General features: G+C 43.0%; 1 protein-coding gene across 1 annotated transcript; it reads right to left on the bottom strand.

The window, feature by feature from the left end:
* Positions 1-3,838: 3,838 nt before the first annotated feature.
* On the bottom strand, positions 3,839-25,988 carry LOC310778829 (uncharacterized protein; the record flags this gene model as incomplete). Its single annotated transcript, XM_083639274.1, has 23 exons — positions 3,839-3,980; positions 4,822-4,940; positions 5,128-5,197; positions 5,655-5,740; positions 5,832-5,980; positions 6,569-6,659; positions 7,174-7,319; positions 8,318-8,402; positions 9,121-9,304; positions 11,240-11,352; positions 11,545-11,624; positions 11,740-11,784; positions 11,900-12,016; positions 12,693-12,834; positions 15,698-15,805; positions 15,928-16,077; positions 16,406-16,468; positions 18,699-18,842; positions 21,662-21,850; positions 22,274-23,904; positions 24,030-24,240; positions 24,652-24,797; positions 25,865-25,988. The coding sequence occupies 23 exons, from the start codon at positions 25,986-25,988 to the stop codon at positions 3,839-3,841; spliced, it is 4,335 nt and encodes a 1,444-aa protein (XP_083495400.1).
* Positions 25,989-27,709: the final 1,721 nt, after the last annotated feature.

The raw sequence follows: 27,709 nt of genomic DNA on the forward strand, positions 1-27,709 counted from the left end.
GATATCATTCACATAGCGTTAACTACTTACTTTCGCGTTAGCTTTCCTACGATAAAACGATGTTATTGTCCCATTCCAACAAACACAAGTTACTGACTTCACTGGGTGTAACACGTCCTAATATTAGTTACAAGCCAACTTTAACGTTACCTTTTAAACAAAAGAGTTAAACGGGTTGAAAATAACTTACGTTACAACGATTGTCAGCAGCTTTATCAGAGGCCTAGACCAGTATCTACTCGGCTGCTGTTGATTGATTTAAATAGCGTGTGATGATGCCTGACGCTGTCAATCTGAACTGTGCTCTGCCGGGGCGGAGGCGCTCCTTTCATTCAAGCTCAAGTGAAAAGCCCCGCCCACTCCGGCGGAGCATGAGAAGCTAAAACAAGCATACCTGGAAACTGAGATTTACATCGACTGTAAGTTTCTGCCATCTGGCGTTTCACCATAGAAGTACACAGCATAAGACACATTGAAATTACACTACATTCGTTTATTTCTCATTTCCAACACACAACTGAACGATACATTTACTGCAAAACAGTAGTGTAGAAGAGCACCTTTGGCTGATGCCAACGGAAAACAAACATAAGAAATTAAAATATAAAAGGCCTGTCTATACCTTTCTAAATTGTACAAAATTAGCACCATTAGTATAGCACTTTCAGGTATTGAAAGTCCCAAAGAAAAAACAATTTGAGGTATTGCTGTCTCGAACATATCAAAATCTTGGGCGGATTTTTTTGGTGGGGGGGGGGGTCACATCTGACATACTCATGTCATACCATAACACACCTTTTCACTCTTGCTTGTGACCTATAAGCTTTTTTCACTCTCATCTAAATTTATATAAAAAAAAACTATTAAAGTTGTTTTATCCTGTGTTTGCAAAGTGTCTTTGAGCATGGTCAAAAGCAACAGTGAAGCGTTATATAAAGCGCCCCCCCAACTCCCTTCGCAGCCCTGTTTGGTGTCTGCCCCCAAGTAAAAGAGTCAAAATCCATCCATGATCAAAACACAGGCTAATGTCACTCATGGATGATTAATTTTCATCACAAATTAAGGGCATGTATGTGAATAAGGCCCATGTGTAACAGTGCCCTGCTGGTGTTTGAACTCCTAAACATACTCTACACATCCTCTGAAAAGTAATATTTGGATGTGTGGCCAACAAAAGGAACACATAATGATATAGGCCTAAGTAAGCGCTATACTCTCCTATTAAAGGGCTGCCCCGTTTTTCAAATAAAGCTCAAATTATTAATTCACTAATGATAGGGTAAGTCTGCATACAATCAATTAATATTTGAAGGTACACTTGAACAGCATTACGTACAAGTCAATGTGTATGGAGAATCATGAAAGCTGCAATTTCAAACGATCACACTTAATATAAAAAAGATTAAATTCACCTCACTATTTACCACAGTACAGTAATCACACACATGCAAACTAATGGGCAAAGTATCAGCACCACAGGAAAGTCTCAGTGAGGTTTAAGGTAGACTACGTTTCTCCCACACTGGGTGAAGCTGCCCACCGCAGCACTGTAAATGGTAGCCACCTCTGTAAAACACCTGGCCTAGCTAATTTAGTTAGTGGTTTTGGAAATATTAAAAGAAAATATTCTTGCTCCAACACCTGAAACAGTCACAGCAAAGTCAGTCTGAGTAGAGACAAAATTTCACTAACGTATAAATAACATCACAGTAAAGTAAGTCATGGTAGCAAAAATGTCCCACCGTGGAGCACCATGGAGAGGTTGTGTCATTTGGATTCAAATGGATTAAGCCAAGAGTTAAAATTGGCGAATTTTCTCAGATTCTACGAGTACAAAACATTAAAATGCTATATGATTAATGAAGATCGTGATTAGACCAGACTAACAAACCCCTGATAAGAATATGATAATATAAAAAATATATAAAACACGGACCATCTAGAAAGTCAATAGAATTAACAATTTTCATTCATTACATTAAATAGCGATAAAAAAATGGCAGATTTGTAACCAGTCAAACAGTATTGAGGTAGAGACCTGTAGGGAACAGGGTTATTGTTTGATCACAGCACCGTAGTGTAATGTGTAATGCCTCCTCCCATGAACCAGAAGTGAAAAGTGTTAATGCCTGCTGAGATAACTGGTCACATGACTGAATGACTACACTGAGGAATAAAAGAACTCGCCCGTAAACATTTTATATAGCATAAAAACAATAGTAAAAACTAAGTTAGGCAATACTAACCTTAGCTAACAATAAAAAAAAATCTCAGATTTGGGTCGGAGAAACAAAATAAAATGTGGGGGTCCGTGCCCCCTCGTGTGGAATAAATTAGGGGTCATGGAAAAGTTTGAGAATCACTGCATTAAGTTACAGGACCTCTCCTTTGTTCAACCTCTAAAGCTTCTGGCATACTCTTTGCGCCCAGCCAAGCGCATAGGGCGCGCGGCGATTATGACGTCATCGCACGGGGCGTGTCGGGGGGCGAGGCCTGAGCACGACCCGACGCGTCCATGGAGATTTTTCTATCAGCGCGTCGGGTTTTGCTGCCTGTGCCTGTGAGATCTCCGTGGTAGGCTATCAGCGGATATCTGCTGTGATTGAGTCCTCACCGTCGTAAAGTCGCCTTCAAAGCATGATGTTCGATTATAACGAACTAGTTGTGTGGCTTAGCCTTCCCAAATGTTGAGGGTCGTTTTTTATAATTTAATATATAGAATTGGGAACGTTACATTCAATTTCATTCAGACTGCCTGGCACTGATCGCTGCCATTTCTGGAGCACTCACTATGTTCTGTTTTGGCCCGCGCAGAGTGCGCGCGCCCTCCGTGGAGCCACGCCTCCAGCGCGTGTGCGAAGAGTATGCCAGAAGCTTAAGATAGTGACTAGTATACACCAGATCGGCAATACGTCATTCTGTAGGCGGCTGCTGGCGGCACATGTTCCCGCCCCCTTTTAGGGGGGAAACACAAGCCTCTCCCCGTTGACCTCAATGTAAAATAGCACTACAAAAAAATAAAATAAAAATAATAACAGAATCAATCTCGTTTATCAATGACCACAAAACACCATTACATGACAATATATTACAACTTGGCCGGCCACACAATGCACAAGATACATCGGAAATATTGCTTTGACCCATCTAAAATCATGTAACTCATGACCCGTCTCTGACCTGTAGTTCCGGTGTCCGCCTGTTGCTAATTTAGTCTTCCGACATTAAATGCTGTTGCAGTGGAGCCCAGCGTCATTGTAGGCTACTTGGCTCGGGGCTGTAATGTAAATATGCGACATGAGTCACATGATTTTAGATGGGTCAAAGTAATATTTCCCGTGTATCTTGCCCATTCTACGGCCAGACGAGTTGTAATATATTGTCATGTCATGGTGTTTTGGGGGTCATTAATAAACGAGGTTGATTCTGTTATTTTTCTATAATTTTTCGGGGGTAGTGCTATTTTACATTGATTGAAGTCAACGGGGAGAGGCTTGTGTCTTCCCCCTAAAAGGGGGCGGGGCCTAATTGCCGATCTGATGTATGATCAGCTGAGGGTCAACAACACAGGCAAACGGCTGTTCTTATCTATCATACACTCGCCAGCTCCTCAAACGAAAGGTGAGAAAACGGATACCATTCTCAAGTTTTCTCTCTAGACGACGCAGCAGCAGCACTGGGCGATCTTTTTCGGAATGACGAACTGAACCCAACAGAAAGGTATATTAAGGCAGTGGGATATAACCTCCTTGATTGAACAAAGTGCCGTGCGCCTACGATGGCACATGCAACAGGCACATGCAACACGGCGTGACCCGTGACGTCGACTCCACATTCTCTATTGACATTCAAAATAATCCTTAAGTGGGGCAAAGAGGTGACGAATAACCGGCACGCTCCAGGAACGCCCCAGGACTTTCTGCCTCTGGCTCCGACCCATGTTGTTCACATCCGTGTAGTGTTTTGGGAAACCAAAAACCCTGCACAAGGCAATCACATGGGAAACGTTAGAGATGTAAAAAAAAAAAAAAAACATCACCTCAAGTGCATTTTGATCCAATTCAGCCCCTATAAAAAGCTTGCCTAAAAGATGTAAACATTCATATATTCCTCTATAGAAATGCTTCTCAATCAGAGGGTCACGGCCCAGAAGCGGCTTGCTGGACTGTATTAATATTCTCTACAGCAATTTTGTTTTATCACCAATCTTAGAATGATTTGTCCAGAACTTTTATGCTTCAATGTCTGAGCTTTAGGAAAATGTTGTTTCTACTGTATGCACTGAACATGACATTAGAGCTACAATGTTAACATTAAAGTCCCTGGAAACCAAAATCCACAAAAACCTTCTAACTATTAAAGGAACACTCCGCCCATTTTCAACCAGCTTTGTATCATTAGAACATCAGTAGTATATCAGAAAACTGTAAACGGTTTTTATTTGACAGTTATTCCATCTCTCTTTCCTTCTCTCTCTCTCCGTTTCCCTCGCTCTCTCTCGCTCTCTCTCTCTCTCTCTCTCTCTCTCTCTCGGAGGAGCTGCAGTCCTGGCTGCACGCACACACACACACGGGACACGCCCACACAGTCCGCGGGAGAAAAGAGAGTCTAAAAGCTAATTGATTCTCGTGACTTTTGTCATGACTGTCCAACCTAAATTTATATACTTTGCGACGTTCATCATCGTTCAAATTTGGCTGGTGGCTTATTAACATAGGTTCCTGTGATGTGATGAACTCAAAATGCTAAATAATAAAAAAAATATTTCTGGTTTCCAGGGACTTTAATGTTATTTTATACACTTAGTCCAGAATTTCTTACTGTTCCATTTCAGTAGACCACAGGTAGTCCTCCTTGCCATTCATGCTGACAGGCAGTGTTTTAATCTTCCCCTGCTTGATGGAGTTTGATTTGGTGGTGATGGTGCGGATTTTGTCAAACTGCAAGTAGAGTAGACAAATCAGAGTTTTTTTTTTAAAAATCATTTGTTACTCCAGCTTTCCTGGTTGCCACGACAACAGCATCTAAAAACGATGTTCATGAAGCATTCGTGCTTCAAGTTATACTGTCATCTTACAAACAACAACCTTAAGATAAGGTGAAAGTATGACAAATCGCAGCTTCTACCATGGCCACGCGTCCCACTTCCAAGCAATCCTGCAGTTGCGTTTTGTCATCTAGGGCTGAAGCAAGAGGCCTAAAGAGGAAGACAGACAGGCACGGAACATTCAGTTTGAGAGAAAGACGTCTTTGTCAGTGTGAGATGATGCATAACGGAGAAGAAGCTAGAGCTGCAACGATTAATCGATTAGTCGATCGACAGGAAATTAATCGACAACTATTTTGATAATCGATTAATCGTTTTTTGAGTACAATTTTAAGAGAAAAGGTCTCAATTCTTCTCGATTCCAGCTTCTTAAATGTGAATATCTTCTGGTTTCTTTACTCTTGTATGACAGTAAACTGATATTATCTTTGAGTTGTGGACAAAACAAGACATTTGAGGGCGTCATCTTGGGCTTTGGGAAACACTGATCGTCATTTGCTACCATTTTCTGACATTTTATAGACCAAACAACCAATCGTTTAATCGAGAATATGATCGACAGATTAATCGATTATGAAAATAATCGTAAGAAACATGGTGCATGTACCTGTTCATGCCAGGGAGGTTTCCCCAAAAGTAGCGCGCTCTGTGAGCAGGACTGACCTTCACGGCATCGATGAGAATAGGATTACACTGAAAGTTGGAGATGAAGGGAAATCATCAGTAATAAAGCTTTCAGCCATCAGGTTGACGGGACAGTTTGGTAATAATCACAAATCATCACCTCCAGGAATCTGCAGATGTCTGCTTTGTCGTTCCCTTTCATGAAGACCACGTTCTCAAAGAGCCAGAAGAAAGGACGGTCGTCGTCTTCCTTCGGCCTCATCATGGTCAACATGCGGTAGAACTCAAAAAACAGCCTCCCAGTGCCCTCTGCAGGAGGAAAGAAAGACCTTACTTTACCTGTTACTTTACCTGTTACTTTACCCATTATTTGATCAATTACTAGTAGTTTTTGAAATGGCTCATCTATCTATCTATACATTTGGCAATGTGGACTCTGCTTGTCTGTCTGTTTCAAGAATTTTGTCCGGCCACAGCTATGCCGTTTTACGTGCGATCGGGCTGGAACTTGACTGGGTGACCTGACGGAGCCGGATTTTTTTAATTATTAGGTGATTGCCCTAATTACAGATGTCATCAGTGATGTCATAAATTACTGGTGATGTCATCAGTGATGTCACTTGAGCAATTGCGGCAACTGACGATGTCATAAGTGATGATGTCATCAGTGAGATCATACATAGGCATTGTGGCATCATTGTGACATCACTGATGATGTCATCACACAAGAGACTGAGGGAGAGAGAGGAGAGGGGGAGAGACTGAGGGAGAGAGAGAGAGAGAGACTGAGGGAGAGAGAGAGGGAGCTCGGTGAGCTGCAGGGCGGGCGAGCCTAGGAATCGAGCGCGCGAGATGCCTAGTACATAAGAAAAGCTCCAAAATGTGTAGGCTCCTTACCAAATAAGCCCTTTCGGAGAGGATTGACCATGGACAGGTCATTACACGGACTTCCTCCAATCAGAAGGTCAAACGGACCCCATTCAGCGAGCTGCAACACATGACAGCAGAGCTACAGGTGACGTCTGATGTTTTATTACATTGTGATTTAGCTGATCAGGTGTGACAAAAACCTTTTTACATTCCTTGTGTTTTTTAGCTGCGACCAGCAGCTCTATAAGTCACTCTGTCTGTCTGGTTGGTCGGTCAGTCAGCTCTATAAGTCACTCTGTCTGTCTGGTTGGTCGGTCAGTCAAGTCAGTCAGTCAGTCAGTCCACAAAAAGTTCACTACCCTTTAGCGGGCACAATTTTTACAGTAGGAGGCTGAAATTTCGACCACTAAGCATTTCTATACAGCGGTGGGACACAGGATGTAAAATCAGTCAAAAAAGACGAAGAGAAAAAAAATACATTTTAAGGAAAGGAATTTTAAGAAAAGAAAAGAAAAAACACTGGGTGGTCGGTTATTTGTATTCAAACTCTGCTCCACTCATTGATAAAGTTCATGGCGGCATCTTAGCTATTTCTTTGTTTTAATCATGTTTATCATCTAAGTTGTACTCACATGTTTCCTGGTGATGGTGCGCACGTCGTTGACGTACTCGATCTTCCCCTCGTGTTTGATCATCCCCACAGCGATCGAATCGTCACATATCTCCGAGGCAATGTAGCGCTCGATCTTGAAGCCCAGGTCTCTGAGCACCAGGTATCCTGTCAGGGCACCACAGTTACAAGCAATTCACTCATTCAACAAATATGGATGTTGTAGACCAGTCAGTGGTTCTCAGACTTTTTTCCATGTCTAGTGCCCCTAAACTGACACAAATTAGACCAAGGACCCCCATTTGATAAGAGTTTATCCCAGGGTCCCCCCATCTGATTAGCCTGCTAATCCAGCCCCAAGATTGCTGACAACTGCGATTCATATGGGACTGGATACCAGGCTACCTACCATCTGATAGGATTTTTTTTATTTTTTATGTTGTATTACAGAAAGTGTATGAAATCCATAACCAAAATAGTCATACATTCTGTCATTGTGTTACTTATGGATTGAATTATAGTGAAAATAAATTATTCCCCTTTTTGCTGGGGGCCCCCTGGAACCCCCCCAAGGACCCCTGGGGGTCTCCGTACCCCCATTTTGAGAACCACTGTTTTAGACTATATAAAATGCATTCATTTTTTTGCCATTAACTCCTCAGTACTTCTCATTATGTAATTATTATCTGGTTGAAGCTTCCATAGTCTCTGCTTGAATAGTTTGCCTCAAACATGACATTCAAGATTCAAAATAATTTGAATAACCATAGTGAGTAAACATGTTACAAATGAGGAATTTGTCTTTGTGCAGTATGCAGCGCAGCGATCACAGCAATAGCACAATATGGAGCACACAGAAAGACAATCTTAAAATTATAAATGATAAAGTGCGAGGTAAAATTCCTTTAAAGTGACATACTGTATAGAGGGGTCCATGTAAAATGTCCAGTAAGTCCTTAAGTGATATATAACGGGGGAGTTGTGTCCGTGGGATAATGTCCATGTAAAAGGTCAAGTAAAGGTCCTTTAATTGTCTGTGGGATAATGTCCATGTAAATGATGTAAAAGGTCAAGTAAAGGTCATTTAAGTGTCCGTGGGATAATGTCCATGGGGGGGTCCCTAGTCGGTGGAGTTATATGACATTTACATAAGAAGACAAACCAACCTGTTGCAATGCCATCAAAGAGGGACAGCACCTTTAGTGGTCTGCGCTGATTTGCAGAGATGGAGGGGTAGACTCTGTGGGGCTCCTGGGTAAAATAAATAACCAACCATTATTGTAATAAGAAGACTCATTTGAAAACTGTTATTGACCCAGGACAGTGGAAATGTACATGCAGCCTGACACCAGCTGGATGTGCATTCGGCTCCAAGTTAAGGTCCTTACACATCGTCAATAATATTTTCCGAGCCTATATCAGTCAATGCAACGGTGCATACCAACGGCGAAGTTTCGCTGAGCGTTATTGCGGCGTGTTTTTTTTTCCGAACCACGTCGATTTTTCTGAAATTCGCTTCCGACATGTACACATCTGTGGCTGTGATTGACAGGTGGGTCAAAACTCGCATCACAATTTCGTGCCGTATATTCGCATCACTCTTGATGTGTAAGGTCCTTTAGGGTAAAGCCTAAATTAAAAGTGATGCTGAAACTTGTTAGCGTGACACTAAACCTGTGTTTTTGTTTAGTTGCACCATGGAGACATAAGATCACCAAACATCAACAAAGCAATAATAACTTTATTTGTATAGCAGTCTTTAGATTTAACCCATCTTTTATAGATGTTTTAAGTTGTAACTTGTGCCTAACTTGGAACTAGTTAGTGCAACCATCAAAAGTAGTGAGACTGTGAGAATTTACACTCACACTAGCATGGTCTCCTGGTGAAGTTGAACTGGTGTGACAGACTGCCGGACTGTGAACGAGGGGAGAAAGGTGCTAGGAGAGATGATGCACGTGCGACTTACAAATTCTTGGGCACTGTTGTTGGTGAAGAACTCTTGGACCTTGACAGTCCAGTCGCGTCTCAGTCGAAGGTTCCCGTCGCACGTGGAGGGCTGGCAGATGTAGCAGCTCCAGGGATCAACGTCTTTCAGTTTCTCAAAGGTGCCCGGACCCACCAGGATGTTCACACAGTCCTTACAGAAACACCTGGGGGGGAAAAAGGCAACAGATACACGTGGATGAGCAAAAAAGACCAGCAGAGACTGGAAGTGCAAATTGGGGCAGACATAGAGGGTGATTAGTGTGGGATGTCTGAAAGAAGGTGATGAACGAGGTGAGATATCTCATTGTTATTTACTATCCCCACTGTTTCTTATTTATTTAATATCTGGAGAGGTGAGAGAGATCAAGTCAAGTCAAGTTTATTTGTATAGCCCTAATTCACAAGCATGCCTAGGGATGGGTACCGAGACCCGGTATCAAACGGGCCCCGGGGCCGTATTTCGGGATACCGGAGGATCAATAAGCTTTCACGTTAACGGTTCTCTTATCGGTACTGTCTGGAGTGGAGAAATTAAGAAAATAGATTTCCTCTATAGGCTATATAATTGCTAAATAAACGTTACGTTATCTTGCACATTTTATCTCACCAACTCCGTAAGACAGGCTTATGATGTGTTTTTTGCGATTTCCGAACGAGAAAAGGGATAATATTTTCCGCGTTGCTCTCCGTCAGACGAGAGAGACACACAGCTGCTGCTGCCAGTGCAGCCGAGATGAGATGAGTGGAGTGGAGTGAGGACTGAGAGAGGGGAGGGGCTGCTGGGCGTGCCTTACAGCACACACACCACACATGCAGGGAACAGGGAAGGGGCAGGCAGGCAGATGAATTTGCAACTGAGCAGAGCACACGTTAAGAATGGCTGAAAGAACGAAGCAATCTAAAGTGTGGTTGTACTTCACTCGAGTCGATGGTGACAATTCACGTTGTCACAAGTGCAATAAAACCTTTGCTAGTAAAAGGTGTAAACACGAGCAATTTATCTAAACACTCAGCCAAAGTGCATCACATTCAAACGGAGAAATGCACCGTTTTTGACAAGCTAGCTCGCCCTCCATCATCTCCTGTCAATGATGCCACGGTTGCTGTTACCCAGTCTACCTCATCAGGTAACTATAATGTGAACGTGGTAATGATTAAGACAAGAGTAGTAAAACATTTCCCAACTGTTTGGGTGTGTTCATCATCATAAATCCAGTCTGATATAAATCGTCAGGTGACGGTCATCATCTCAGTTGTCGTTCAGACATTTTACTTTCAGAGCAGGGGGGGATATTTAATGATTTGGGGGGAAGTGCAGCAAACAGATACTGTCTTGTTTTATTTTTATTATGCTTTCCCTAGCTGAATGTTGGTACTGTATTGGCATAGTGTGGTAGAAGGATATTTTAGGATATTTACATTAATAATAAAAACGCACCCATTAAGATTTTGCAACTTTTTTTGTTAAGCTGAGCCTGCAGCTACAATGAACCAGCCCAGTCCCACTCCGAGTCCCACCCCTCCTCCCTCTACTCCCACCCCTCCTCCCTCTACTGCTGGTCCAAGTACAAACCCCCCTTTCTCCTCTTAAAAATAACAAAAAGAACCAACAACAACCAGTCCCATTTGTTTCTGGGTTTTTTCTCTTAAAAATAACAAAAAGTACCGATAAGAGTACCGTTAAAGTACCGGATCGATAAGGAGTATCGATAAGAGTACTAGTATCGTTAATTCCTTAACGATACCCATCCCTAAGCATGCCTCAGATGACTTCACAGAGAATATGTCTAGCTAAATCTAGCTGACACAACAGTAACAATTACAGTAGTAATAATAACAACATGATTGAACAATCATATGATAGAGAGAGACAGAGAGAAAGGGAGAAAGGGGGATGGAATGTGGGGGAGGAGAGAGCAGGGCACGGGAGGAGATGGGGAGGGGACAGAGAAAGCGGGGGAGGAGAGAGCAGGGAAGGGGCGGAGGTGGGGAGGGAGCAGGGGAAGGGGGAAGAGGAGAGAGAGCAGAACAGGTAGAATATACTGTGGCTGGGCGATATGGTCATGAATAGTCACAGAGATGACAGCGGAGCATCTTACCTGCAGCAGCTCGGGTTGCCACAAAGAATGACCTCTAAGCCCGCACAGCACACGGTGCAATACGACTGGTAGCCGTCTTCATCGTAGCGATAAAGCGTCTCGATGAAGTTCTCCTGCAAACAGTGAGAGTGTCGTTTGACAGCATTCAGGTAAATGAACAGTAGCTGTGTTTTTCCGATTGGGCCGGAATGGCGTAAAGCGCAGACCAAATCAAACTAGTGATTAGATTACCATCTTGGACCCCAGGAAGACTAGCTGTCGTCTTGGCGTCAGCTAATGGGGACCCGTTTGAATAAACTACTTACCTTGCATCTCAGACAAAGACTCCCTTCAAAGAGCGGGTGGAACCCCTCAGTCTCATTTGATCCACAAGACAAGCAGAAACCTAAAATGACAAAATATGACCTTGGAATGACAAATAAATACTTTATATTAATATTGAAAGGCCTTAAATCAGTAAGATAACACTTCTTTTGTACTCCCCCCCCCAAAAAACATACCTTCAATTTTTTTCCCTTTCTCAGTGACAGTTTTGATCATTGATTCTGTAAAGTAAAAACATGAAAAGAAATGAGACTTGGAAATGATAATGATGATATTAATATGCGACATACGAGTATAGTTGGTGTGCTTATGTGCTGCGACACACGTCATGCGTACCTCTGTTGTGGGTGACGACGGCCGCGACTACTTTAGCTTTGCAAACAAATTTCCTTTTGGCCGGCGGCTGGTAGTCTGACAGGGCGGAGTCTGAGGAGTCAGCCTTTACAGCAGAATCTTGAAGACCAGAACAAATGGAATTGCAAATATTTTTTTTTATGGATGAAACACTGGTCATGAAAGAAAAAAAGTTGAATGAAAGCACTCATGCCCCCTAGAAATACATACAAATGGCCAGAGCAGGAAAAATGCAGCGCCTACTTGTGAGTCCAGCTTTTTTTTGCTGTAATCAATCATGGCAACCAGGCCTCCTACTAGCAGCAGTCTGTGGTATTGGTCATGAATAGAGAGGCAAAGCGACCGCCTACTTCCTGCTTCAGCACTGTACCAGAGATTTTCCTCCGCAATTTATTTTCCCATCCACATTTCGTAAAATGCGTATGAAACTGGTTTTACTGGTTCAAACCAAACGGTACAGATATATTTAGAAACAGGAGAGATCGCATAACATTTCACTGGGACCAAAACGTTAAAAAAAAATGCGGGTTTAAAGAAAATCTTTTTTCAATGTCGTTTTTTTTAAGTGTGAGTGAAATGTTCTATGGTCTCTCCCGATTATAGCGTTAGCTGAACCGTTTGGTTCGACGAAGTACAACTATTTTATAAGCATTTTACGAAATGTCTATGGGAAAATAAATGGCGGATGAAAATCTCTGGTACAGCGCTGAAGCAGGAAGTGACGTTCCACTTTGCCTCTCTATAGGACTGGGTGGATTAGTACAGATATACATACTGTCAGGAGGTGTGAATCCATCAGGTCCTGTAGGCAGGAAGCCTCCAAAAGCCCAGTCCAGCATCAGCTTCAGTTCTTTTTCTTTAGTTCCCTCCTTCTCTCCTTCCTGAGTAAAAGACTTCCCACAGCGCTCACCTGCCAACTGAACATGACAGGCTCAAGTCAACATCTGGGGGCTCGCTGTGAGTTTGGGGAACATTTGCTGCCATGGCGTCAGCACAATCTACATCAGGGATGGGCAACTTTGATGATAGAGACAAAAAAATCCTCGCTACCAGAGGGCCAGATTGTGACTGTGCACTTCCACCAGTAGCCTACTCTGACACCATCACTCCCAATTATAGCTACTCATTTGATGAAAAGGACTGGTAATCAAAGTTTATTGTAGCAACATTTATATTTTTCATATTCAAATTGGGTAATTCTTCCATTCAGATGACACCATAAACTTTGCTCTAGCATTAAAACAGCCTGCTACAGCAATTTGATGGGGTACATCACCTAAATATGTCATATTAATCAGATTAGTAATGTTGCATGTGCAGTATGCATCCTGGATACAGTTTGTTACAATAGCGTTAGCTCAAATGCTAACGTTAAACAGTATGTGGATGGACAATGCTAACACCATTAGCGCCATGTTCTGGGTTTTACAGATTTTGGTGGTCTAACCTAACCTAACCAACAACGTCCACCTTGTATAAAAAAATAAAAAAGGAAATTGCGGGCCGCCAGTTGCCCACCCCTGATCTATATAGTATCTATAGTAATCTATAGTAATACCTGTGAGTGACACCAAGATATTTTTCAGTGCCAGAGAGTCGCCCATCATTTCATTTCCATCCTTTGCTAAAACATTGTTCATGCAAACCTTGTATAAAATAATTTGATCCCAATCAGCTGGCGTTCTGATGTCATCTTTGTCATCTCCCTCATCTTTCTGTCAGAGTAGTTGTTTCAAAGTTGTTAACATGCAACATGCAAAAGAGAGCAATAAGGATAGTGAATAAGGTAGGTTATCATGAACACACAAATGTACTGTATTGTTAACATGCAACATGCAAAAGAGAGCAATAAGGATAGTGAATAAGGTAGGTTATCATGAACACACAAATGTACTGTATTGTTAACATGCAACATGCAAAAGAGAGCAATAAGGATAGTGAATAAGGTAGGTTATCATGAACACACAAATGTACTGTTTCATAAATCAAAGACGCTGAAGTTTTGGGATCTGGTGGAGTTCAAAACCGCCCAAACTCTGTATAAAGCGCGACATAATTTACTTCCTGGTAATATACAAAAACAGTTCAGTGATAGAGAAGGTGGTTATGAGCTAAGAGGGAGATTGAATTTCAAACAACCAATTGTTCATAGCACTCTGAAGAGCATGTGCGTATCTGTCTGTGGTGTGAAACTGTGGAATAAATTACCTGACGAGATCAAAGAAAGTAAAAATCTTGTGCAATTCAAAAAAAAGTATAGAAACATTATTCTGGAGAAGTATAGACGTGATGGTACATAATCAGGACTTATGGGTCACTTGTATTTCCTGTAGTATGTTTGGTATTAGCTATGTATGTGTAATTATATGTATATGTGGTAGGTAGCCTATGTGTGTATAGGCATGTATGAATAATTAGTGCTATTTGTGTGTGTAAATCAATGCATGTATGTATCCATGTGTATGCATATGTACTGCATATGTTTACATATAACGTAAAGGAATAAGGGTAAGGGCATTTAATAAGCTAGCTAGCTTCAGCCCTAAAACCCTTTCGGTCAGCCTTATGTATCTTTTGTTTTGTTTTTCTGTTTTTTTTCTATTCTGTGAATATTCTTTTCTTTCTGATCGAAATAAACTAACTAACTAACTAAACTAACTAACTAACAGTGCAATTACCCCCTCCAGCCACAACTAATACTGGCACTGTTCCATAAGAATGATATCAAGCATGTGATATTTTAATAGAAAATGTATTGTACACTTATTTGATGTTTTCAAATACCCCATGTATCAGGACACCACCCGACTCTACAGTATTAGCAAAATCCAAAGCCTTCTCATTAGTCAGACGTGAGCCCAAGTGAGCGTTTATTGGAGATTTTCATAATGCGTCTGAAAATCCAATCATGAAAACGCAATCATGAAGAAAGAGATGATGATGATGATGATGATGATGAGTGATGATGAGAATTGACTTTTTCCCTTCAGGACATGAGTTGAAACCAAAAAGCAGGTCAGAAAAATCACCACGCAACATTACAGAGTCACGGCCATGAAGGGAAACTGTCTGTGAAATTCTCCATTTAGCGGTGAGGTACATTTCCATGCCACGTAATATAGAGCTACATTAGATTAGCACTATATTGTGTACTGTACAATGTATGCAACAGACAATTATCTTTGCAATCGATGTGGACAAGGGGAACATAATTGCCTGCTCCATATATAGTACACCAAAGGTTTTCAAGGTCTGACACTTCAGGCCTCCCCTCGGCCCTCGGACAAAGCCTCCCCGGCCCCCCGCAGTTCACTTCTTTAGTTACGCTCAGTTCCTAGATGCCTATGGGATCTTGATTACGTTATTTGATCAATAATTGAGCCAAGATAGCCTGATATTGCTGTTTGACTTCAGACTACATCATTATACATAAAAAGATCTTCTGAAGGCATTTATTTGCTTCTGACTCTGGGAGTCACACACATTTCGGCTATTCTATATGTGATCTCCGTTTGATAACTAATGTAATAACTAATGTAATATTTATTCAATACTTCCATTCACTGAGCCTCCCCTGAAACTGTTTGGAACCCCCCATGGCGACTGGGGAGGCCGGCCTCCCACTTTGGGAAACCTCTGTTGTACACAATATAGGGCTAGTGTTGGTAGGGAGGCATATATTCAAAAGAACAAAAGACACAGACAACAGAGCTGCAATTCGATCTTGCGTCGATCGTATCGGGTATGATGTGCTTCTGATTGTGTGACGTTGCCTCTCACCTCAATGATCTGGTAGATGGCGTTCTTGTAGGTGGGCAAGCTGGCGTAGGAATCCTTGGAGAAGCACGTAGAGAAGACACTGAACGACAAAAGCCCCTGTGTGTAGATCTGCAGCAGAAAACAATTAAGCGAGCTAGATGAATTAATTGATCATGAATAGACACATTTCAACTCTTTCTGCAGGTCTGGCACACGCACGCACACAGATCAAAACCAGATTGACTTCTAACCTCTGAGAACATGCCGTCGCCGAACCACTCCACCCTCCGCATACCCGGCGGTGCGGACTTGGTCTTCCAGGGCATTACCATCCCCGGCCACCAGGAGAAGCCTTTCACCTTCCCCCACACCAGCACTCCTGTCTGAAAGGCCCTCCCGTCCTGCAAAGGAGGAAGCACACGACAGTTAAGCCAGACTAGCAATCTGGCTTAATAAAGCACTCAAATTCTCACCTTTGGAGAAAAAAAAACTGTATTTCAACAAATGAAACAGAAACCTTGCATCATAATACTCGTTAATACTCGTCTGGAACCACTGTACTACTAGGGGCTTGGGTGATGAAGATCCGTTTGCGCACAACAGACAATCATGCATACACCCCATCCGAGTAAGGTCTGGATATCTTCAGGAGTTCACTGCATGTCTGAAAAGGGCTTTTGAGAATGACTACAGAACATTGTCACAGAACAAAACAGGTACTCATATTACCTGGTAGGCGGAGACCCGTTTTGCGCTCCGGGGGCTCTTACTGGACGGGGAAGTCTCTTTCACCTGAAAATCAACCACATTTGGTAAGTGTCCCGGTCACGCTGGTGTACGATTCGTACGTTCTGGCTGTCCATCGGAGGGAGGCGGAGCTAAGGTAGTGACGTGACGCGGATGTCCTTATAGAGGCTTCTGTAGCAGTGTTAGTCCTTCCCAATAGAGAGCCAAAGTGGAACGTCACTTCCTGCTTCAGCACTGTACCAGAGATTTTCATCCGCCGTTTATTTTTCCCATAGACATTTTGTAAAATGCTTATAAAAATAGTTTTACTTGTTCAAACCAAACGGTTCAGATATATTTAGAAACAGGAGAGATCGCATAACATTTCACTTGGACCAAAACGTAAAAAAATTTGGGTTTAAAGAAAATATTTTTTCAATGTTGTTTTTTTAGGTTTTGGTCCGAGTGAAATGTTCTATGGTCTCTCCCGATTCTAAATATAGCCGAACCGTTTGGTTTGACCAAGTAAAACTCTTTTTATAAGCATTTTACGAAATGTCTATGGGAAAATAAATGGCGGATGAAAATCTCTGGTACAGTGCCGAAGCAGGAAGTGACGTTCACTTTGCCTCTCTATTCAAGTTGATTCATACAGAAGATGGAAGTGGCCATTTGTGATAGCATGTTCCTTAGTTTGATGTAACGTTAGATGTTTGTAGGCATCTTGTATTGTTATGTGTTATATGTATATGACCAAGCAATGTAGCGCTCATCTCCCCCGAACGCTACTCGGCGGACAAACATATCAGCCAACCTACTCAAGACTGCTAACCAGTGTGGCCCCTGGGTCAATTTCCTTTTTTCTTTATACAAGGTGGACGTTGTTGGTTAGGTTAGGTTAGACCACCAAAATCTGTTTTTATTTTACTGTAAAACCCAGAACATGGCGCTAATGGTGTTAGCAATGTCCATCCGTGTTTAACGTTAGCATTTGAGCTAACGCTATTGTAACAAACTATATCCAGGAACTTCTTGATGTGACAGTAGCGACCCTAGAAGCACTGGCCGTGAAATAAGAAATAACAGATCAAAGGGATTTAGGAAGGAAACGTGTGTGTGTATATCACAGGAAACCAGAGATTATTGTGATTGTGTTTGCCGATAACTTTACTTAAATGGTATTTCTACATTTACAACCAGTCAATTTGATTAAATCTCGCTTATCTTATTCATTAATAATTAATATTAATGATACATTTCAGGTGACAAGAGTAGAGAGGCAGAGCAGGAGCAAGGCAGGCCTGCATCAACGTCTGCTTTATTCACACACGGTTGGCTGTGCAGAGCAGGAAGCATAATTACCGGTTCAATGAAAAAGGAAGTGAAAAGAACCACTTCCTTTTCCCCCACATGAACTTTGTGATTTGAAATATACAGTATGGGAGTGACAAGTTGCTCTTATTTACCGGCATGGAAACAAGCTTAAGAGTCTCGTCACTGAGGCTACAGAAATGATGGTGTAGCGCTCAAATTTTTTATCATTTTAATACTTGCATTGATATTTTCGTCTTGACTCTAATTTAAACTGGCAAGATGTGAACAAAGCGAATGAGAAATCTGAAATTAAGTCATGTTAGAGAGAGGAGTGACGAAACAAATCAAAAGTGGATTCATGCAATGCAATGATGTGTTGCCACAGTGCAGGATGACACATGAGAGAGTGAAATGTAAATCATACAGTTGTGTTTTTCTCTGTTTACATTTCAGGGAGCAGAGAAGCCTCTCTTTTTATTTTATTTTTTGATCATTTTATTTTTCCACATTTTCTCCCCAATTGTACTTGGCCAATCCCCCCTGCTGTCCCGGTCGTTGCTCCACCCCCTCTGACCACCTGGGGAGAGTTGTAGACTAGCACATGCTTCCTCCGATACATGTGCAATCATCAGCCACTTCTTTTCACCTGACAGCGAGGGGTTTCACCAGCAGGACATAGCACGTGGGAGGATCACACTATTTCCCCCAGTTCCCCTCCCTCCCCCCCCCGAACAGGTGCCCTGACCGACCAGAGGAGGCACTAGCGCAGCGACCAGGACACATACCCTTAATCTGGCTTCCCACGGCGCAGACGCGGCCAATTGTGCCTTTATATGGATGCCAGACTAAGCCAGAGGTAACATGTGGGGCGCGAACCTGCGATCCCCCCGCGTTGGTAGGCAGGGAATCTACTACTGCACTACCCCGGAGAAGCCTCTCATGGCCCCTGAGTCACTCTGGTAGTATACTTGAGTATACCTACCAACTCATCTTGGGACTCCTTTTTGCCGTCCTGATCAAGACCTATAGGTGCGTCCCAGGTGCCAGCACCGGCCTGAAACACTGTACGGGACTGCGGCTTCTGGCGTAAGCTGCTCTCCCAGCCAAAACCTCCCCTAATGGAATCCTGAGAGACAATATACTCTCATTACACACATGTACTCAGTGTTTCCCCTACCATTCTACAGGCCTGGCGGGCCCGCCAGGCCAACGACACCCCCGCCAGGCCACAATCTTTTTGTTTTGTTTAGTTTTTTAGTTTTATTTTTTTTTCCCTGCTCTCCCCAAAATTTCAATAAACCTTTATGGCATATTATTACAATACAACAATACTGGTGTTGACAGTGTTGACAGTAATAGAAGATGCCAAATCATTCAAAACAATAAGCATTTTGCTTTCAGGAGCATCGTGCCAGCGTGCGGCGCTGTTCCAAAACGTGTCAACGTGTGTCGTTGCCTGGGAAACGCACATCCCGTAATACAACTGTTTGCATCGCATCCCATAATAGTATGATGATACTTGGGATGCCATTTGAGATCATAGATGCGAACACGTCGAACAGGTTAGCTAAAATTTTAGCGTCGCCCCCACCGATGCGGTCGGGGTACGTTTTGTAATCCCTCCAGGCCTGAAAATGTTTCTAGGGGAAACACTGTACATCACACACATGCAAGTGAACACCCCACAATGCTCTCTCTCATCTCAGCACCTCTCTCTACCACTCTTCTTACACACACACACACACACACACACACACACACACACACACACACACACACACACACACACACACACACACACACACACACACACACACACACACACACACACACACACACACACACACACACACACACACACACACACACACACACACACACACACACACACACACACACACACACCTTCATACAGGGACAAATTGCCTCTCGCCATGCCAATCATGATTGTCCCTTGCAGATAAAAGAGGAAAGAATAAAGACGTAAGGAAAGGGTAAAAGGCTGTTAGTATGGTTAGTCTAAAAAAGGAATGGAAATTCAGAGGTTTAATTTAAAAAAAAAAAGTGCAATTTAGGATTTTGAATTAAGCTAAAATGATTGCAACAAAAAGTAATGCTTCTGTTTTCTTTTGATTTGTTTCCATTGTCAAATGATAAGACTTAGAGATATTAGGTGCAGTTAAAGTAAACATAACCAAGTCATACAAAATGTAACTTTTGAACACACTTGCTTCTCCTCCATGTTGTAGTTGTAGTAGATTAAAAAGCAGCAGACAAACAGATTGTACAAATGTATTACCTCTTTCAGACTGACGCCATCCTCTCCAACTCTCTCTTTATTTGGCCCTTTGTAAGAAAATAGAATGAATGAATGAATGAATGAATATTTTATTTTCGTGTCTGGCTGCACGCAGCCCATCCCTTACGGGATTATTCAGACACATTTTAAATACAACAATTGTTTCCAGTGCCAACACACTGACACAAAATAATAAACATTATAAATACAATATATGACTCCAATCAGACCTACACAAACTTTTTTTTTTTTTTTTTTTACCCTTTCAAACTATTCAAGATAGAGTGAAGGAGGGCAAGAAAAAGGATGTTAGCGGCTAGACAAGATGATGCAATTTACAATACAAACCACGTGAAGATGTTTGTTGTTGAGAGCAGATAGGTGATATCTGCCTTCTGACATGTTCAAACTGAAGATCTGCAGGATCTCAACCCAAAACAGTATAATAATGAAGATCGTGAACCTGATGTTCATTGATGCAAACTTTCACTCAACTTTGTACAGGTAAAATTCAGTACTTTAAAGGGATAGTTCACATTTTTTAAAGTCTAGCTGTACTTGTTTTCAGTCAGCTTGTACATATAGGAGTGTGACCGCATTGACTTTGCATTCATTTTTGCCAAACTTTCCAGAGCTGCTATGAGGAACAGCATGGATTGTGCTGAGAAAGATCTCTACCAATCAACATCATCGTTGGTAAGTAGCAAATACGGCTAGACTTTAAAAAATGTGAACTATCCCTTTAACGTCGGATATGATCAAAGTGCAGTGAGCGCGGAGCGTGCTAGAAATGAGCGTGTGAAGCCAGAAATGAGCGCACCATATTTCTAGTAGTAATAATAATTATGATTATAATAATTTATATGATAATAATGAACTGACTTACCGGTTAACTTTGTAAGGTGCACTGCACATTGCTTCACTGTCCCATTAATGCCATTCAAGCCTAGAAAACAATAGATGCATAGATAAATACAATGCCAGACACTGCCGACATCTAAAACATCTCTAGAGAAGTGATAACATTATGCAGTGGAGGTGTAGCTGCCTTTGAAGTTCGTTTGAACCATATCAAAGTGAAAGTAAAACATGCCAAATCCATGCTAATCGTGCATTCCTTTATAACTGGGAACTGGTAATCTTACGACTTCAAAGGTCATGAGCTGGGACGGTGACGTCACCAGAGCTGGTATTTCCCATTCCAAACTCATAGGAGCCTCAGCAGCCCCGACCTCAAAAATCCAAGATGGCTGCGCCGCGCAACAACAGTAGTTATAATCGTAGTAATGTTGTTTAGCACGTCTGTTTTGTTTGTGTCTCATTAAATCAGCTGTACACACAGCACTGCCTAACTTCTATCTGTGTGGACATGTTGCTGCAGTGTTGTATGCGCAAAATGCCATGTTATCAACTGTTATTGCTAACAATGGCTAGCCTGGCTAGCGACTGGATCTGACCAATGAACAGTGAACTTCCCAGCTCAAGTTTTCTGCAAATGGAACGCTAACGAAACGGATGTGACGTCATTTAGCCTCCACATCCCAGTTATTATAAGGGCACGATAAGCCCTTTTACTACGACTGATATCATAATAATCATTACCATCATCTAACGATAAATGAAATATAGAACAGCTTATTAAATACAGTTCCATGCAAATGTATTTGACCTGATGTATCATGATTGGCTTTCTTCTTCCTGCCACGCTTGAGGGGCGTGGCCTTGTTGCCGGCGCTGTCGGACCGAGCGATGTCAGCCTCCTGGCCCGACTCCTGCTCGCTCTCCGTCATGGCTTCACTCTCGCTGAACAGCGTGGCGTCCCCGTTCTCTACGGCCTGATGCAAGCACGTGAACACAACACAACACACACAAACTCAAACACAAAGACACACCACACCTTCTGACCTTCTGACCGAAGAATATCTTTAGTTCCAGCACATCTGTTCAGAGTGAAGTTGACACAAGATTGTGAGACTGGTCGATATATATTTGAGACCGAAAACCTTGATATTGATAATGTGACAATATTATGGGGGGGTTAGTATTCATGCTTTCATAGGTTATTGCCAAACAAGAAAATTTAGATAATTAGTAATAGGTAATATGGATATCACTGTTCAGAAAATGGTATCACTTTACCGTAACGCAGCCTTTAAGACCAGGAAGACATAACATTTAAGTTATTTCCCAATACCAAAATCCCAGATAACATCTAGTCTCAAATCACGATATCGATGTTTGCAGCTCAATTTACACACCTGGGTAAAAACCCGCTGAGCCTCCAGTGGAGGACAGGGGAGGGTCAGCAGGGTCAAAACAAGCTTCCTGAGGATGGAGGTGGACTCTGTGTCCTTCAGCACACCGGCCCAGTGTTTCTCCAGCTTCTCTCCCTCTTCTCTCTCTCCCTCCTCAGCCTGCTGGTACCTGAGGAACTTATTGGTGAGCTGGTTGACCTCGTCGGGGGTGCCGCAGACTCCCAGTTTGGTCCCGAGCTCTCCCACCGCTTTGCCCGTCACTTTCAGAAGGCTCGGGAGGCTCAGGAGGTTAGCCATGCTCCTGAGGACCCCGTCGCACAGACCCCCGTGCGGTTTCTTGGGTTTTATGCTGCGGCTGCCCGTGAGCGCCGCGTAGAACGACAAGGCTTCCTCTTGTACAAGTAGCAACTCTTTCTTGTCCAACGTGGACCCGCCGAGACCGAGCTCGGCTCCGAACTGGTGCTCCTTGAGGAAGCGTACGACCGCCTGCGGGTGGAGGAAGCAGGAGGCGTAGAATACTTCTTCTAAGATGTGCACCAGGTCGGCCTGGGACGCTCCCTCGCCCGTCTGGATATGCTTCTGGAAAGCCTGCAGCGGCTTCATGGCCTGATCCAGGAACATAAATGTTTCCCTGAGTTTGGGGTCCTGCAGCTGGGAGCAGATTGACTTGGCTTTGTCGTCGTCCTTGTCACAAGACTTAAAATATGATATGAGATCCGTCCACATTCCCAGGATCTTTGTGACTTGCAGGCAAAAGTGAACGTGGCTACGGTTCAAAGGATGCAACGACAGAGTGTCCGCGTTGCTGTCGGACCTAAAAAGATCCTTGAGGTTGTCGTTCTTGACGGAGCAGGCGGAGTGGTGGGCGTGGATGTCTACGATCATCTCTTGAGCCTGATTGGAGAGCGCCGTAACTCTGTCGCGGCAAGCGCCGTCCGCCAGCGTGTACAGCCCTCCGAAGGCGACGATGTTGGGGTTGAGCTCCCTGAGCTGTGAGCGGATGTGCTCCGAGGCCGCGCCGTTACCGTCTAAGTAAACAGCGGCCAGGTTAGCAGCGGGGAAGCCAAACCTCTTCAGGGTCTCCACCACCGCTGCCGCTGTCTGCTCCCCTGCAGCTTCCGCCGGAGACTGAAGAGCATCCAGGAGACGGATGGAGTGCCCGGAGGTTTTGACGTCGAAGAACCCGACGAGGAGCACAGACGCGGTGTCATCGTCTCCAAGTGTTACCCCTCCATAGATGTACACACAGTAAGGAGTGTTTTGGCAAACGGACACAATATCGTTGGGGTACTGCAACCCCAGCATATAGCGCGTAAAAAGGCCGGACACCTCGGCGGAGCCGGAGTAGCAGTGCTTCTGAATAAAGCGAATAGCCGCCTCGCTGCATGCCGGTGGTTCTTCATTGCCCTTGAACATCTCCGCGCTTTTCGTGTGTTTCTTTGTCGCCACGTGTCGCTTGAGGTCAAAAAGGCCCGAGTGAAGAGTGTTCAGGTTTATGTCGCACGCGCGGCAGTAGGTATAAAACTCCCCCAGAGTGCTGCGCTCCACCCAGTCGTAGGTTTCCTTCCACTCCTCATCGAAACGGCAAGGATTTTTCCTGTCCACATCTGATTCCATGCCGTTCCAGGCTTTCCCTGACAAAGAAAAAGATGACGGCACGATTATGATGAGCTGATCATAATACATGCATTGTTTTATTTTAAGGCTATGGCACCGAAAGAAAATATGGAAGAAGACTCACTGGCTCTCCTAGACTCACTGGATCTGGGATTAGGTGATGGTTTAGGTCTAGGAGAACTGGTGCTCTTGTTGAAAGACTGGATAGGACAGGAAATTTCCTGGCCGTCCCGAGCTTTTAACGGGTCGTACTCCTTATCTTTCACATTGTCTGAGAAGAACACTTTGAACCACTTTAACATGTTAAAGCTGGCTTTGAAATCCCCTTTTATGAGCTCCTCAACCGGAATGGTCTGAAACAAGACAAGTCATTCAGGTCGAAATCCAAAAATGTAAATGCCTGCCACAACAAGCAATAGACATAATTCAATTATGAACTTCAACTATTTACCCCCCAAAATGGCTAGATAGCATTTTGGAAATTAACTCAATAAATGCCAGTAAAACAGAGACGAACAGTAATAATAATCATAATCATAATCATAATAATAAAGGGATGCACCAATACCACTTTTTTGCAGACCGAGTACGAGTACGAGAACTTACGTTTGTATACTTGCCGATACCGAGTACCGATACAAGTACTCAATTAGGGGTCGATGGACATGTTTAAATAAACCAATACCCCCGATACCGATACCAGTATCGGTGCATCCCTAAAAAGAACAGTGTGATGTTTATACGTGAGAGGAACAGGTGCAGACCTTGGCGATGCTTCTCTTCTCGAAGACCTCCTGAAGGAGACTGAGGTTGTGCTTATAGTCTTCATCGCCTTGTGCCTGGAACTTCACCTTGCTCATGTCCACAGAGCCGGGGATGAGCCAGTCCATCAGCTGACAGTAACATGCACCTGCAGAGGGACGAACGGACACGCACACAGTTCAGTACAGAGAGTCGCAGGAATGAGTCCGGAAAACATCGATGCTAGTGTAACCGAGGTGAATCAGCACGGATTCCTCGTGAGTCCAGTATGGTAGCGAGTGGATTGGTTAAACTCACTCCCCAGTATAAAGGCATGTTAATCAGCTCCGCCAAGGGAGCTAGCTCTCTTGGTGTTGCGGTTAACATGTCGGACTCCCAAGCCAAAGGTCGGCGGTTCGTACCCACCCCTGGACAAGCCCTTAACATGGGTCGCTGCAAGTACCACCTACACAACGCCGTTACACTAACACTCCCGGTTCTTCACTGTTTTCGCCTATGGGATTTTTGAATGGGTTTTTGGCGCGATGCTTCAAATAAGGTCTGTGGTTAACGCAAGCTTATTCAAACGTGAACCAGTGTTCAGCAGCATAATCTTCACACATGAGGGCCCCTTTTATGAGTTTTTAAGCTTTTACGTGCCGTTAAAAGGGCAGCTAGCTAGCAAACGGCTAAATGAGACTACACTGTTGAGTCGACGGGGATGTTATACGTCAATAACGTCATCACTTCAAAGGACGAACACGGAAATTCTCTTTCCCTCACCTGGTTCAGCCCGGGGTAATCAGTGCACAGCAGCGCACACATCAACAACGCTCCAGGTTGAGTGGTGACGTGACGGGGAAGCCTATGCGACACTGTGTGTAGTTCTGGATTAGCTTAGCACGAGCTTTTTACTTCTAGGGCTCGCATTTACGCTTCACAACTCATGAAAGTGGTCCTCATGTGTGAAGATTATCCCGCTGAACACTGGTTCGCGTTTGATTAAGCTTGCGTTGCCCAGAGACCTTATTTGAAGCATTGTGCCAAAAACCCATTCAAAAATCCCATAGGCAGAAACAGTGAAGAACCATGAAGTCCGGGACTTCCGCGTTCCGACTACAAAAATACGTCATCCCTGCGGCTCTCTATGCTATGTAAGATACAGTATAGATATGAAAGTGCTGAGCTTGTGTTCTCTGAAGCGGTGCAGTGTTTGTTGTGCTAATGTGATGGTACCTGAGTTTGTCTCCTCCACATGTGTGAAGCTGATATTCAGCAGCTTGTTGAGCCAGCGCAACAAGTGAAAGCGGTTGTCCTTTCCCGGAGCAATGTCTGGACTCACAACCAGCTCGGTCGCCATCTTGCAATTTTCTGAGAAAGAAAACGACAAAGCCCCCATTTTTATAAATTGAAGTATTGAGGTTGGATTAATGGTTACATGATGACAAACATTACTCCATAGTATATTGTTAATTCACCACTCTTATTCATGTCTATAACTATGTATCTATGTACGGCATACAACTGTACCGTGTACCGTGTAATATCTGTAATATCTGCATAATCCTTGTCTACGAAACCTGTTGTTTAGTGTTGCACATTTTACTGCACTCATTTATTGTACATTCCCTTATATACTCATATTTAAAATGCAATCCCTGTATAAGTCTTGTTTACAATCCTACGTAGCGTTGTTGCACTACTGTACATTCCCTTATATATTCATATATAAAAATGCAATATCTGTATAAATCTTGTTCACAAACGTTGTTGCACACCTCCCGTACACTTTGACTGTACACTCCTAATATACGGTATTCATATTTAAAAATAGCCACTTTACTACATTGTATATAGCACAGTCACCACATTGTATATAGCAGTCACTGTAAAAAGAGTATTTTTACAAAGTATTTTTTACAAAGTATTCTTGCCTTGACTATGTGTAACCTTCTTTCTCCTTTATTTTTTTATTTTTCTCTATATGTGTGTACTTGTGTACTCTGTGTGTACTTGAGAGCAAAGCTAACCGGAGCCCAATTCCTTGTATGTGTTTGCATACTTGGCCAATAAAGCTGATTCTGATTCTGATTCTGATTCTGATTCTGATTACCTGATGTATCACTAAATATTCCTACAATATTGATCAAAACAATGCTGTAGTTTTGCTGTAATATCTGTATAATCATCCTATTATCAAATTAACACAAGTGCACCCCCCCCCCCCCCCAAAAAAAAGGAACTGTCACAATTTCTTTGCCAAATACCAAAAATCAGCTGTCAGTATTGCCAGACCAAATGTCAATCCTATCTCATCATGACACACTTCCTTAATTGGGTTACCTTCCTTAATTGAGCCTGGTCATATGTGAGCTTCTCTTTCTTGCCTTGAGCATGCTGCAAGACCCTCCCTGAACCCACTGAACCACGCTGCTGTTTCTCCTCCCCTTCCTTTATAGGATCTCGCGTTATCAGTTTTTTGCCGCGAACCTTCCCTACTTTCCCTTCAACGAGGCTGAAGTTGGCTCCCGATTCGCAGCTCCCGATTGGAATTTTCCAGTCCACCTTAAAAAGTGGAATAACGCCTCTAGATGGCGTGGTTCGACCATTTTCAAGCGAGTTCATGAACTGGAAAACATAGGTATATAGGGGGGATATGTAATGAGAATACATTATAGAATGAATCCTGCATTTTGTTCGTTTTTAATGTTGCATGCAATTCTTATTGACCTCAAAAAGGTTCTCCTATTGGTGTAAACAGCTGGAAAAAAGAGTTGATTTCACAGCTTTTGCCCATCTAGACTGCATAAAACCACCTCCAACTCACAGACCATTACACATATTCTTTTCAAACCTGGCCTAGATTATAAAGGGGACATTAGACTCTCATTATAGCACAGTGTCTGATTTGTGAAACATATTTCTGATTTGTGAAAGTGCTATAATTGCAGTTTTCTGCTGATTTTGGCCATCTAGACCGCATCAAACCAGGTCCAGCTCAAAGACCGTCACTCTAATTCTTTTCAAACCTGGCCTAGATTATAAAGGGGACATTAGACTCTCATTATAGCACAGTGTCTG

Source organism: Poromitra crassiceps (assembly GCF_964638095.1).
Source record: "Poromitra crassiceps genome assembly, chromosome: 6".
Taxonomy (NCBI): Eukaryota; Metazoa; Chordata; class Actinopteri; order Beryciformes; family Melamphaidae; genus Poromitra; species Poromitra crassiceps.